Genomic DNA, 15,900 nt, shown 5'->3' with positions numbered 1-15,900 from the left:
CACTTTTGGTGTTGTGCGATGCAATTAAAACCGCTCCGCAGGTGTCCTTTGAACTTTGCCACGAATATAAACTGTGTCTCAGCCCGAGTTGCTCGTTGGTGTGGAATGTGTCAGTTGCAAGGCTTCCGAAACGGGACGACGCTCTCTGATTTATCAGACAGAAGCAATTATCACGTCATTATCAAGGAAAGCCCACAAAAATTGTGGATGGTTTGATTTTTGTTTTAGTAATTGGTGCTTGTAGAGCATTGGACTTTATTACGCTGTAATATACAATTCTTCATGGTGGTTTTTATCTTCTGCAAATAAGACGTAGGAAAACTAAGGCATAAACTTGGCATAAACTGAATTCGAAAGATTTTGCTTGAAATTGTTGATATATTAGGTAATTCAGTTCTTATTGAATTATTTTTTCACGAATTTTATGCTGTACAGATATTTAATTCCTGTTACAGTTCCTTCTTTTATCAGTTTTCGGCTTTATCAACTGAAAAGTGATTTCCGCTGAAAGACAACCCCGCACCTCAGACCCCAAATTCCTTCCTCTAATGGCATATGTCACAATGGCACGTTGGAAAATCATGAATAATATCCGTAACTTCTGCCGAGGCACACCAAACACGCCCAAAGTGCCGTGAAATATTCCCAGCAGCTTGCGTTGAACGAGTGGAAGAGGGCGGCCATGCCCACACTTCAACTGAGTCCCTGCCAACGCCTCTGAAATTTTTGTGAGTTCCAAACAGCCAGGCAAATTTGTTTTGGGGCGTGCCGTCAGATACAACTTCCGATGACATCCGACAGATGTTTTGCAGCCAACAGGATAACCACCGGATTGCCGAGTTTGCCGTACTTTGCCCAAGAGTTGCGCCCGCTTGCAAAACAATTGTCGGCACATTTCCCGTCGCGGATGTCTCCGCCAGCAGCAGTTGAGAATGTACAAATGCCCAAAGTCGATTCAGATGCGAATTACATTTGAATGTAGGTACTCGATGATAATGTACGGGCGTTGACATCTCGGAAAGGTGTTTTGCCTTCCTGTTTGGCACATGACAATGTCATCGCCACATGGCAGACACACTGGATGCCGAATCGCTGGCAAGGTGTGACGCATCTGAAATTGATTGGCCCGAGGATGGGGAATCTAGGAGGTTTTACATGATATTCGATCAGAATCAGCTGGCTCAAGATGTGGGCAGATACAAAGTGGATAAGTGAATTGTGAAAGGGAAGCATGGGCTCATTAAAGGTGCTACTTTTAAGTCGTTTAAGACATGGTATACCCCTTACTAGTGGACTAAGTGTTATAGCTCATTTAAGTACGGAACAAGCCTAGCATTTTATGGAGGCTTTTATTACCTGCCTGCCTTCTTGTTTGTTTGTTGTCATATTCAAATTGGTGACTTACAAACTTTGACAGCCAATGCTTCGATAAGCCCAACTCCAGCCAATCAATTTCGTAGCTATTATACTCTCATCAAACTAGATGAGATATACAGATTTTCTTCTGGCAATTGTAAGCATCTCTATCGATCCCTGGATTTGCATATATGTTTGTGATATATCATATCACATAACCTCTCATAAGCTTATGCTAATGCACAGCTTGCGGGGAATATAATTTACAAAATATGCCAAACATTCGCCCTGACAAAAGGTGGCAATTACACAGAAAAACGGAGAACCGTGAACTCAATTCAATCGCAGAGGGCACATTTTGAGAATCCAAATCAAAAGCAACCACCTCGATTGCCGTTTGCCGTTTGCCCCCTCGTTTCCCATTGTTGCGGATACATTTTTCAGCCGCCATTCCTGATCGACAGCTGTCATGAATGACAATTGGATTGCAGAAACAAAAATTGTAAAGTTGCTGCCCCTGTGCCACTGCTGCATCGCACTCGAATGCAGATTGAGATCCTATAAAATATGCAATAAAAATATGAGACCCTGTAATGATTGCCAGTATTTATAGATTCCGAGCGATTCTGCGGCTGCTGCGGCGAGGTCATCAAAACGAAAACAGCCAAATCGACATGAAAATTGAAACAATGGCAAGGCGAGTAGCATTCTGTGCCCCAGGGGCATAGAGGGCAGGGCACTTTATGTGGGGGGTGGGGCTCTACTCCACACTGGAGTGGTTCGAACTGAGCAGAATTGAACGAAAGTGGAGTGGTTCTCGAGTAAAACGCAGAGCTGCGGCTGCTTTTTTGTGGGTCGTCTAAGGACGCGAGTTTCAGCTGGGGAGTCAGAAAGTTCGGACATGCCGAAGACCGCCATTCTAATCGTATAATTAAAAATGTATTTAATATTTTAAAAGCCTTTGTGGTAAACTATCAATATATTTTTAAAGAGTTAGCTTATATGAATAGAAGTTATAGCACTCTTAAATAGGGTTGCCCCAGATATCAAGCGTTTTTCACCTTGCTAAGGCTTGGAAGCTTTAATCCTTGCCATTCTTTTCAGCTATAGCTGATTTCCCAAGCCTCGCTGGCCTAACTTCTTCACCAGAGTGCTGCCCCTTGAGAACCATATTTAGCATGTTTTCGTACGCACAGCCGCATGTGGCAAAGGTTAGGGGAACGGGGCTGGCGAGGGCAGAGTGCAAATCCCTTAAATGCAATTATGGCCTGCGGCTCATGTGAGCTCAAGTGCGGAGAGGTCGTCACAAAACGCCAATGATATGCTCTCGAGTGTCTTTGTTGTGGCTTAAATACATAAGCAGGGTAACTCCCTCCTCCTTGTTGCGCCAGTTTCCTCCTCTTTTTACAGCCTGCCAAGGCGAGCGCGCCAAAAAGTTGTGGCTGAGCTTTCCATTCGCTGGTCCGTCGGGTGGTGCAGATGGGCGATGTACTTGTACTTCTCCTTGCCAGTGTGCGTGCGTATCTGTGTGTATGTGTGTGTGTGTGGTGGTGGCGGGCGCGTGTGTGAGTGTATGTGGCATATGCAACGCTCCACAATCGCATCATTTTGAGCAATTAAGTGTGTATTATCCGTCGCTGCGTCTGTCAAAGGGCCTTGAAAGCAACTTCAAAAACCGAATCCAGGCGCGGCTCGCAGTTGCTCCTGTTCCTGTTCCGCCACCGGAAGTACATTGAATGTGCCAGTGTGTAAGTGTGTGTATCGGTATACGCTGCACACTGCAAGCAAATCAGTCGCGAATCGAAATTCAAAAAATAACTTATTTTCAGTGCAAACAAAATACAGTGATAAGTTGTTTCTAACGAAGCTCGTGATTACGCTGCTTTACATGTACATTTATATATATTGATTTATATATTTTCTTTAAATTTAAATTACCTTTAAGTCTGATTCTTCTGAAGCCTCTAATGACTAGCATTTCTTTCAGTGAATCTCCGGCTGCCCCCTCCCTTCAAATCCGCGCTTTTTGTGCGCAAATTGTGCATTTAAGTCCACAATGGCGAGCCAACAAAAGCAGGGGAATGGGATGCGGAGTGCTCGTTATATGGGATATGCGGAATATGCGATCTGGGATATAGGATATGGTGTGTACTCCTGTTGGGATGCAAGTCCCCTTGTGATGCCTACTTTCACTTTTGTTCACTGCGCAACTAACTGAAGGCGGTCGGGAGGCGTTTTGCTGTCAAGTCTCCGAGTTGGGAACCCCCTGCAACGGTTGGTGGGGAGATGTAAGGCAGTTGGTGGGATTCCTGCTTTTAGAAAACATGAAATCAAAAAGAAATCATAAAGAAATAGGACCGCTCTTCAGGAATACAACGCTTTCATAGACTAATACCTTAACTTCACTAGATTACTTACTAGCTATCACTACCAAACAAGGGTTTTTCATTAGACTGCGAAGAAAGAAATATTAGAAAATGTTTTCAACTGGCCAGCAGAGTCCTGTTGAGCATTCCCCTACCCCCTGTTTTATTACACTAGTCTGACATGGAACTTTTCCACCTTGCCACACTCACTCCATTAAACATTTTTCATTCGCTTTATTGCCCTCTTGGGCTGTCACAAACAAGTGTGGCCAACTTCGGGCCACGCCCATATCAGCCCACACACGCCCATGTTTTCCACATTTTCCAGGGGTTTCCTCCGTGCTCCTCGGCAATGTCTTCTGGCCACGCTGGCCAATTTAAAATTCAATTTAATTTCAATTGATATTGGAAAATCTTTTGAGAAGCTCCTCCTCCCACTCGCCACTCCTTGCCAAGTGAAAAACCTATCCACACGCAGCGGGGAAGCCCCATTAACAGAGTTTCCACAGTTTTTCGTTTCCTCAGTGTGGAAAACTCTCTCGGACTTTTGGCTTTGCGGTTCCCGTTCCGGCGACAAAAGGTGAGAAACCAAAAGCAATTACATCACAGATTTCTGTTCTTTTCTCGAAAAGTTTGTTGATAATTGAAATAGGGCTTCATCCATCGCCAGGAACCAGACAGAATTCAAAGTGGGTGGCTGGAGCCATAAATTATGCACAGACCACTGAAGACAGCAACCTGAAGGGCAACAATAGCAAAGCCGGTGAAAGTTGAACCACCCAAAGCCCAACCCTCACTAATTGCCCCAAGGCTGGTCCTCAAAATATCCGGCAGCAGATTGTTTTCCTAGCAACGCCGTCGCCTCGGGCTGTGAAAGATTTCCTACACGTTTCGGCCATCTCATAAATAAAGGGAAAATTTCATTAAGACAAATTATTGTCTATCAATATGTTGCCGCAACAACGTGAACAGCATGGGCAGGACATTGCTCATTTGCCGAACACCCCGGCCAGCTTGTATTTGTATGTTTACATAATAATATTTGCGGCTCATAATTGCATAAATTTTTAAAGCGTGGCGCGTTTCAGCCTTGTGCAACCTGCAATCCCTCATTGTTCTGACCCCTGACCTCTGTTGCCATGTCCCGGATTCGGTTCAGATTGGTTTGGTTTGGTTGGGTACGCTATACTCTAGCAAAGGGTACGCTGCCGTCTATATAATAAGTAATTTATTAAATATTTCAAGTAAGTCAATCCTGAATGTATTAATGTTGCCTTCTACTTTCAGAGACTTTCAAATGCGCCGTATACAATAAGAAAACTAACGCCTTTGAGTTAAGGTAAAAGATTACTTATTTTCAAGATTTTTCCAAAATGTAAAGTATAACTTACGGTGCTCACATTGTGTTCTACACAATGCCCAGCTTTTATAGTTCTGGTTTGCAGTAGCTATAACATCGCATAGCAGTTAAAATACAGGTAACCCTTAACAGGGTATGTAACCCGCCGACTACCACTATCAGCTGCCCACTGGATTGGCTTGGTTTCGGGTTAAATACGTAGAAATTAAATTAAATATGCCCGCGGTTAAGTGTCGTTGCAGGTTGCCCTTCCACAAACACAAAGGGATTGGACGCAGGCCTAGGCTTTAAATCCAATTAAGATGATATCCGGGGGGAGTTTCCCAGGCAGGTGAGTGTGTACGCAGTCACGTGCACGGGCTGATCGCACATTGGGGCATTAGGCTCATAGATAACCCACGCCCTAGGAAAACAAATTGAACATCCAGCGCCAAAGATAACTTTTCATCCAGAGCGAGAGTTCGCCCTTTCTGCGCGACACTTGACTTCTTCCTAATTGTTATGACCGCATAAATTTCAATTTATTTCTTTCCAACTATGCGGTTGTCACAGAGTTCATCGATTTTATCGGTTTCCTCTTCAAAGGAAGCTGCGCCAAGTCTTCATTTCGAGCTCTTGAGAAACTCATCATCCGTCGGCTAGAACAAATCGAGTGTGAAATTCGATAAGTGGCTGGCATTGTCTGAGAGCCAGACGAACACAAACTGCCACTTGAAGTCGGGATTTTTGTTTACGAACAACCAAAATCGACAAATACGACACTGTTATGGGTGGATTGTGACTTACGCTCCACTTTATGTGACTTTTACGATGGCAATTCAAATTAGCTTCGTGTTTCTCGAACAAAAATTGGCCTGCTTACTATTAATTCACTTTTCCTGTCCTCAGCATTTTTGTATTTACTTTTTCTTAAATCGAAAGTGAATTGAAAGTCTGTCATCCCTTTTGCTGCAATACTCATCCAAATCGAACCTTTTTTGGCAATTACATACGAGTATATGAATTACATCTGGCGATATTGCTGGCCGCCCAATTTCATCGTTCTGAGCCCACTCCCGCTAAATAGAATGATTTACATGAAATTCCCATTTTCCCAGGGCCAACCACTTGACTTATGACTGCTCGACCACCACCGAGCGATCCGCCCCAGCTCTTCGAGCGACTAAATCGCTACTAAGTATTATACTATATAGATTGTGTGGCGGGCAGCGCACACACAGAAACACAAGGGTGCTGGGGAGTAGAGCACACACTAAAGACACTAAGCACGACAAAAAGACATTAAACACGACAACGAAATAAAAAAACATTGAAGTTCCTTATCAGCATTTCCGCTTTTCGTGACCAATGTCTTGGAGTGTGGACACACATACCAGCACAAGGGCCAGTGTGCACTGGTATTGTTTGCGGTGTAGGTGTGTGCGTTTTTCGGTGTATCAGTTTCGCACACTCCACGGATCTCAGTTGGCATGCAAAGGTTATAGAAATGGAAAAGTCGAAAGGCCGGCGAGGTCGGGGGTCGTTTTCCCTCATTTCACCCTACCCGCCCCTCACCAACCAGCGGTTAGTCTTAATTTCTGGACATGCTCTTGGCCACACTGGTTATCCTCCATTATTCATAAATATGCAAATGCCAGGGCGTAATAAATTCCAGATGCATGGCCAACGGCTGCGGGTCAATTTCGAGCTCACGCTCATGGGCTTTACCTTCGCACCGAAAGAAACCGCTACTAAATAGTTGAACCGCTAGATGTCCAGGAATCAACAAAAAAAAACCGATTATTACGATCCTAAACGTATTACCCTAAACGTATATAATATAGCACATATCTGTATAGGGAAAGCAGATACACTACACTAAATAAATGAGTGGCAATGCAAAATTGGTTCATTCCAGCAGCGGATGCTGAATTTTTCGCTGTGCAGCCTTGCCAGCAATTTGGGCTGCAAGTGGTTGAGTGGTAGTGTGGTTCACTGGCTGCGTGGTTTTAGTTGAGCGGTTGGGTGGTGCTCGGCCTGTTTAGCACTCAATCTGAGGCGGCTCCTCCGAGCCGCTGGCATATGGCACATTACCTCCACAGCAAATTAAATGGTCTCGCAGTTGGCCCGGCTCAGCTCAGTTCTGTTCGGGCTGTTCAGTTCCGTTCTTGGATTCTCGTTAGGGGCGGTTGCATGTGGTGGGCGGTGCCCGTTCACACACACTCGCTTCCTTTGTGTGTAATCTGTGGAAACCACACACATGCACACGCCACAGGACAGAAGTCGGAGGACAAAAGTCCAGGAGAGATATGCCACACTCTGAGATGCGGGCGTGACTCACGAATGGGAAATGCAATTGAAATGTTCAGCGATTTGCATGGCTGATCGTGTGGAGATCATTAGGCGGTGATCACTCAACTTATGCTACAACACATGAGTTTGTTTTAAAAGGCACTTGAAAATTAAGAAGAGGGCTAAAAACTAATTATTTTTTAATATATCGGTATGATATTAAATTATTCAGAATAAAGCAGTCTCACGACTAGCTCACGACCTCACATCTTACACCGCTGTGCTCCTGGGAAACAGTTTGGAAAAGGGGCTTCTCAGGATGATTGTTCCCGCCTGGACTTGGATTTAAAACAACATAAATCATACATTTTTTTTGCACCAGCGAAAGGACAACCCAGGTCCTGCGAAGCACCCCCAAGGCCCCCAGTCGCCCCTGTGGATAATGCGCACAATCGCAGCCAGGACACGAAATCGGAAGGAAAGGAAGTCCTAATGTGTGGGGAGGCGGTCAGTGAATATGGGGGGAATCAAAGGGACGAATGTCCGGAACGAGAACTGTTTGCGCAGCACAAAAATGAGTTTTCTTTTCGTGTCCTTCCTGCCAGTTGGACCTTTGTGAGGATGGCAGGATGGCAGCCATCTCCATCGTTACTTCTTGGGGACTTGAGCTCGAGTTTGGCTGGGCAAACAAGCGTATAAATTGAGTTATAATTTGTTCAGCTCCGGATGTTGGCTTCTCCGTTATTTAAATGAATCCTCCTGATTTCCTGATAAGTCCTCAGACATGTGGCAATTGGTTGTTATCCTTTCTGGTCGCTTGACTCTTGATTTTCGGGTCCTGGATTTCCCGCAATCATTTCAAGCATGTTTGCTACGGACTTCAATGTTTCCACAAGGGTTCCATCCAAAAGGACGGAGAACGATGATTGGTTTGGAGCCAATTGGACATAGTTATAACTTCTTGAAGGAGGAAGAATAATCGGATGTGTGGTTGGTCGTTTATTCGAAATTCATGTTGGCCGTTAATTTCAGGGCACTGGAGAATTCAAAGGAAAGGAACTGAGGAACTGAGTTTGATAATTGTACTTAACAAGCCCTGGTTTTGAACCCACCATTTCCTCTAATTACCTTACCAGATTTTCAAGCTCCAGAGTTCCGTTTTTGCCGCAAACAATGTAGCAACATTTTCCTTTTGGCTTTGCTTGATTGTTTGTAATAATATTGTTTTTAAGAATTAAGGCAGGCAGAACTAATACATTTTAATTAAGCCAGTTTACGAGGAGACGGAGAGAGAGTCAGCCAACCTTTATCAGTGGGGAGAAGACCACTCAAAACGGTAGCCACCCCCATAATAAAAATGCGTACAATAAAGTTGTGATTTCTTTTCGAGAATTTTCATTTGTACTTTTATTTTCATATACCTTTCTCACGTTATTTTTTTCGCATTCTTCATGCTTGAAATGGCAAAATGGCAGTTTACGCTCGGTTCACATTTTGTCCTGTTGCTGGCAGAAAATCCAGCCCCATTTCCCATTTTCCATGGCTTGCCACATTGAGTGGCACTCTCGAGCATGTCTTTACATCTCTTTACGCTTGGCTATGGCCGCCAAATGGGGGCTGGGGATTAAAAAGCCGGTAGAAAGCAAGTGGATGGGGAAACCGTGGGGAAAATGGCGGACGCAGATATATTACTTTGAATATAAATACATCATACCGCTATCATCGAGTGCTCAACACATGTTGTGGTCTCTGATTTATGTTGCAATTAAATTGCTTTATGTTGTCGATAAAATTCAGAAAATTCCAAACGAGATAAAGCCAGACGAAGAGCAGACTCCATGGAACCCTTCCAACTCGGCACACATTGTATCTTTCATGTTGATGCTGCCTGGCGTATTTTTAGACATTTATCAGCAATCCAAACAGAGCCGATCCCGAAGTGCCCACAACAAACAAACAACTTAACATCTCAAACTGTGGTTTGTCTGCCCTGCCATTCAGATCAGTCCGATTCCCTGTATGTGTAGTTGTATCTGTATTTGTATCTTTCCTTATGCACCCGCATGGATCTTTTGGATCGCGTCTGAAAATCGATCTGCAAGTCGCAGGCAGCGTGCGCAAAAATGCGAAAAAGTCACGTAGTCAGCGAAACAGACAACCCATATAGACAACGATTTACGAGAATATATTGGAGCAGCCAGGAAAAAGGGAATATAGCAGGTTCCGAGGGTTGGGAGGTGCACGTGGCATTGATCTGGACGAGTAGGTGGGTGCCTGAGCCCAAGAATGAGTCCACTTCCAAATGCACCAAAAGAACAGGGTATAAATTGCAATAAATTAAACCTGGCTAATAAAATGAATCTCAAACACAAGGAGCAGAACAATCTTTACATTTATAGATATATATAAAAGTAGGTTCTATGGAATCAGTACAGTTCCCATGTTGATTAATGACGCTTTTCAGGACATTTGGATTTAATGTAAGCGCCGAAATGTCGGCCAGTGTAGGCTTAGTACCAAATGGGCAATTAAAGTGTCACAAGTTCGGGACATGCAATATTTCATGACGCAATGCCTAAGATTATGAATATAAATGCAAATTAGTCTTGGGCTCACCCCGGCGCGTCCCCCCCTCTCCCTGCCCGCCCCGTTTCCGCACCCTTCCCGATTTTCCTCAGGTGGGTTGCTTCCACCTGTCTGTTGTGGTCAGCGGTTAGAGAGGGATAAAATGAGGCCTCCAGGGGTTAGTTAGAAAGCGGGAGCGTGACAATCATTAAAAGTCAACCGACGACGACGACGACAACGTTGAAACGTCCGACGTTGAACAATCACTGAAAATGACTAACGGTAACCACGATAGCTCACATCCGGACCAAAAGTCCTGGCCTGAATATGCACACACATACCAAAAAAGGGAAAAAGGCGGCCAAGAAAAGCTTTTGGGCCCGTGCACGTTGAAAGAAAATTACGCTCTTATCTCGCTTCCTGTCGTGACACAATTTTCTATCATAGAAGCCACTCGAGGACTCGACTTGATGTTGTGCCTTTGGCCGCCTTTGCTTTTTTTGCTGCTGCTTCTGGCCAGGTCAAATACATAAAGTTATTATTGCTTTTACCATTTGATGGGTGGTGTGGAGGGGTCAAAGGTAATGATAAATGTGCCACGCTCACGTTTTCCAACTTGATGTTTGGCTTTTGCACAGGAACCAACGTCATAATTTAGCTATCCACCGATTTTCGGAAAACTGTCATATAAGTGTTTGGTATAATGAAAGTCAAAGTTCGGTAGATAGTAAAGGTGGTATTTTTGAGTACCCAATGAAGCCAAAGATAACTAATTTACGAAACCAAAAAAAATCCATTTTACCTAATTTAAATAGGTTATTTAAGTAGGTTAATAAATAGGTTATTTCACAATTCAGCATTAAATTCACCCAGTTTTTTTTACATCAGGTGTTGCTTTTACTTTATTCAAGCTACTTCACTTCAAATCTCACATTCCCATCAACCATAACTCAAACGTAAGTCGACTAAAATCCAAGTCTCTAGCAGGTTACCAAGCCACGGATCTTAGCCCACAAACTTTGTTTTCGTAAGCCCAAAGTAATGGCCATTTAATGCATAATTTGACTGGCTAGGCACATGCGAGCGAAAGTAAAGGACTCAGATTAACAGGAGCAGCCCTAACAAGCTGGCATTTTCTATGAATTTCATAAATACTAATTAAGTGGGTCGTTCTGCCGCTCTCCAGAGGTCCAAAGACCAAAGACCTCGACTGTCTCGCTTGCACCCTCTGTCTCCCAAACGTAATGAGATGAAAATCGAAAAAGCCCAGCGTACGTGACAAATTGAAAAAAAGCGCATCAGTGGAGCGAAGTTAACTGGTGAGACCTGTGTGGAATCAACCATACAATATTGGACAACGACGACAACCACGACGCTTTTCTGATTTCTGATGACTTGACCAGCAGCAAAAACACAGGGCCCACTGCAGCCACAACAGCAGCAACAACGACGGCTACTGTGACTGACTTTTACGAGTACCGAGTAGTAAAATAAAAAACAAACCAATATCTCAGAAAGTCACCCGAACGATTTGGAGGCGGTAAGCTGAGCTCGGTGTTACGCGTTCTGTAATTCTATCTAGACACGTGAAATGAGTTATCAACGGTCTACAGTGGGGTAAATCGGATTCAAACTATGTATATTTAGAAAGCGGGATTAAAATGTTCCCATGACTCAAAATATTTAGGATACAGGGTGTTTAGGATGTGTTAGGACTCTTCATAAAGTGCCGTATTTGTAAATTTTCATTTATTTTGGTGCCAGTTGTCAACCACTGTCGTCATAATCAGTCTCCGCAAACGTAGAATCTGCACATGACTTAAACTGGTTACCATGACGCAGATCACAAAAATGCCTTTAGCACCACACTTTTCGCCGTTGTTGCAAGTAACTGAAAAGGGAATGTTGTCAACCATCGGTCCAAGTCCAATTACGGCTTTTACAGATGGATGCTGTGGTCAGGTCTGTCCTTCGTTTGCCATTGCCTTTCGCTGATTTTGGCCCCCACTTTCCTGCCCGCTTTCCTCCTTTGGGCAACCCCGCAGCCATGGCTCATAACTTTTTCAGTTAATGAAGACATAAAACTCAGTGCCGCGGCTGCCACGGCAGCTGAAGGCAATAAACACAGCAGCAACATCAACAGCAGCAGCAACAACAGCAGCAACAACAGCAGCCACAACAAGGAGTTGCCTCTTTTTGCGGCAGGGCTTTTGTTTGTTCTGTATTTTTTTCGACTTTTGTTTATTTCTACAGTCACAAGAAAGTTGCGCTGCCGAGCTGGAGATATCGCCAGCTAATGATAAAGAGGAGGTATGGTCGGGTGGGGGTGTTTTGAAAAGGTGTTTAGCTCTGTGTCTGTGTGGGTGTTCGCTGTTACATATATACCTGTAATCGCCATTTTGTGTAAAGTTGCTGCTGCTGCTGCTACTGCTGCTGCTGCGCCTCTGCCTCGGCCCACTGTCGCTATCAGCGCACATCAATGGACCAACGACAGTGTGGCGACACATTTTGGCGCACATTACGTATACGCAGCGAGGGCCAAAGCGAAAGAGCAACAGCAACAGTTGAGCGAGCGGGATGGCCATACCCCATGAGATAGAGAGCGCCAAATGAGCAGCGACAGAGAGATATGATAACAACGCAGCAGCAGCAGCAGCGGCAGCAAAAGCAGCAACAACCGCCGCAGCAGCAACAGCGACACGGCAGCAGCTTTGGCAGAGACCACGCCCCCAGTTGTCTGTTTCCTTGAGAGATATCTCTACGTATGTATGTACGAGCATATGTTGCTGCCACAGTCAAGGACCTCTTGGAGAGCCTTTGTCCTTGGCTGGTAACCTCTTAACACACTTCATTAATCAAATGCCAGCAGCAACGAGAGAGCGCAACAAGCAGCAGCGGCGGCACTCTCGCTCTGGCTCTCTATTTTACAAAGCTCCACCCCAAATTAGAGCGCAAACGCAGCAGTAAGAATGGGGATGGGAGCAAGAGAGAGTGCTGCAGCTGCCGCGTCGATGCGACGCCAAAGTTTTCGCCGCTCAGTCGAAAGCGAGCGATGACAGACGAATGACAGTCGCTCTCTGGTTTCCCATCCCGCTCCTTCCCCACCCCATCGCACCTTTCCCCAAGCGGAGAGAGAGATAATGACAGAGAGATAAGGGAGACGACAGCGAAATGGCGACAACAACACCAACAACTCCATTCAATGCCCGCCAGTCAGAAACAAGCGTCTGCCTGTATTAGTGCGCGTGTGTGGGAGTGTGTGTGTGCTAGTGTGGCAATGGGAGTGGGTGGGTGAGTGTAAGAGCCTGCTGCCCGATTACCTCATACTGAAAACTGCATCTCCCACTATATACGAAATAAATGTTTATGTGTTTGTATGCCCCCGATGTGTGTTTGTAATTTCCTGATAATTAAAAGTACGCTGAAATTATTTCGTTTCGCCACTGGCCCCTCACTTCCCTTTCTCCTCGTCCTGCACAAGAAATTAATGAAAAACTCGTCACTGGGATAATGAAAATGCGTCCCTTATTTTATTAGTAAGCCTGCTGGCGGAGATTAAAAATTAATGGACAATTTTGAATAGTAATTGCTCTTAATACTTATAAATATAATAATATAAATATTCTTTAAAAATATAATGGAGGCACTACACTTTTCAGTAAATTTGAAAATGTGCGAAAGCGTCATTAATAAACTTACGCTCAGTGTAAAGTTAATTAAGGTTCATAGCCTAAAGACCTCAATTCAAAATAATACAAAATGTACTTCATTCAGTAATTAATCTATTTTCTACTTACTACAGCTGCGTACTTGTTTCGATAAGCTACGAATTTGTAAACGTTAAAAATCATTTATCTCACTAAACATATCATTAATGAGTAATGCATTGCTAATTACGCACAAGCCGTACTTACAATTGCATAATAGTTACTGCTTGCATACTTGTATAACTACAACTCGATAACAAATGTACGTCTTTTACTATCAATGGGAACCAGAACTTCTCTTTGAGAGGGGATTCCCTCTGGAAAACTACGCTAATGTCTAGTGATATAAACTCATCCGGTGGATGATTTAATTTCCTAACGCCGCGGCGTATTATAGACTTTACTTAGTCAGATGATATGACGCCTTCTTTGGAATTGGAATAATTGGCTAGGATCCCAACAAAGTTCTGCCGTCCAGTGGGCATGTACTTTGTAAGTTTATATTTGTTTGCCAAGATCAAGTTCAGTGTATAAATAGCACAACGGACCTGTTTTTTCTCAGCAAACCCATCCCGCCGCCCCGGCAGAGCCCAACAATTGGCGCCCCAAATGACGTACAAAGAGTTAGATAAACAGCCATGAAAATTGCAATTATTAATAAGGCGCAGCGCATTTGGATGCCAAGATCCGTTTGGGCCAATTATACGTTCCATAAATCTGACCCAAACTGAACAGCAGCAGCAACCGTTAAAGATTCGGACTTTGGCGAACAATCTTCGCATATATTTACGAGATGGAACAAAAACAAATGTTTTTCCCTCGGCTGACTTACTTTTATTAAGGCTTTGCCACCCACCCGATCTGCCTATTTGCCTCTCACTCTGCCCCTTCTTCCTCTGCTTGCTGGCCAGCTCTCTCTCTCTCTCTCTCTTTCTTCCCGAGTAGCGCCCTCTCTTTCGTTGGGGCCTGCTTCCCTCTCGCTTGGCAATAAAGAAAAAATGCCAGCAATGCGCTGGAATTGGAACGCAGCTAAAGCCAGAAATATTATTATCCAGACTGGGTGGGGGAGGGCTGCTGCCGAGGGGGGCCCATCCAAGGGGGTGGCTCCCTCCTAGCATGAATAATTAATGCAAGCGAAATATTGATTGCATGTACTTGAACTGAGTTGCAGACGACGACGACGGCAGACGTCGGACATTGTCGGTCCCATATGACAAACGACTGACACGCGGACTGAGCAGGCGACAAATCTACACCACCCACCCACAACCATCCACCAGCCACCACCCCTCTGTGCCTACACACTCCCCCCTTCCCCCGCTGAGGTGCCTTTTGCCTGCCCATTGGCCACAGGGCGGTATTTTTCGAGGGGAGCACCAGTGGGTGTTGCATAAATTTCCTCAGTGGGTGAGAAAAGGGCAACGCGGGGTCCTGTAACCGCTAACAAAGGCTAACTTAAGGACTTAGGCCTGAATCGTACTTGGCATGTGCACGGCCTGTTGGGCTTTCATAACTGCCATATAGATAGATGGCCAAGATTGCAGGTTGGCCGAGACTTTCGCAGGGTATTCTGAATAAGTTGGTTTGCGCAGATAAACAGTTTTCGGAAATCACCGAGTAAAAGTAATTCAACGGATTAAGATAGCTGAAACCGGAGGGCTGACTTAAAGAACTTGGCAATTTTCAGGCAAGACTAGACTTTTTAGACTTTCAAATCTAACGAAAAACATTATTTACCTAATCTACTTTGGTGAGCTGGTGACCTCTTTGATGCACCACATTGATCAATTGGGCATTTAGAATTACCTACGAAAGTTATAAAAGTCATTCAATATCTTGCCACGTATTAGCCCTGAATCAATTCGCAGCCAATGAGGGTGCCACCCAGCACCCACCCACTCCTGTTGGCCAGCTGGAAGCCCATTGGATGGGCAACCGCCGAGGACTCGTTTGGAGGCCCAGGGTGCCTTGTGTCTCTCTTCGCCGGAGTGGGGAATCTTGCGTGACTTCATTTGCATGAATTACGTTGCGTTTTTCGTGCCCAGTCGTTAGTGTCCTTTGGCTGCCCGCACTCGCACACACTGAGAACCACCCAGGTAAACCCAAGTACCCGAGACCCCAGAAACCCCAGAAACCCAAGAAACACCTGAAATCACCACTGGCGTGGTGAGCACGTGCCTGTGTGGTTGGTTGGTGGTGCGACGAAGTTTCGGGAGCTCCACCCGTTCCTTCATAATTGCCGCCGCGATAGTCAGTCTCCTTTTTTCCTCGCCTT

At 44.8% G+C, this 15,900-nt stretch overlaps 1 protein-coding gene across 1 annotated transcript; it reads left to right on the top strand.

The window, feature by feature from the left end:
* Window positions 1-3,903: 3,903 nt before the first annotated feature.
* LOC26526106 lies at window positions 3,904-5,060 on the top strand. Its single transcript, XM_015157259.1, has 2 exons — window positions 3,904-4,032; window positions 5,010-5,060. Exons 1-2 carry the CDS (start codon window positions 3,904-3,906, stop codon window positions 5,058-5,060), a joined length of 180 nt encoding a protein of 59 aa, XP_015012745.1.
* The last annotated feature ends 10,840 nt before the right edge of the window (window positions 5,061-15,900 follow it).

This window comes from Drosophila erecta, unplaced genomic scaffold (genome assembly GCF_003286155.1).
Source record: "Drosophila erecta strain 14021-0224.00,06,07 unplaced genomic scaffold, DereRS2 tig00000092-arrow-pilon, whole genome shotgun sequence".
NCBI classification, from domain to species: Eukaryota; Metazoa; Arthropoda; class Insecta; order Diptera; family Drosophilidae; genus Drosophila; species Drosophila erecta.
This window is presented reverse-complemented; position numbering and strand designations above follow the sequence as displayed.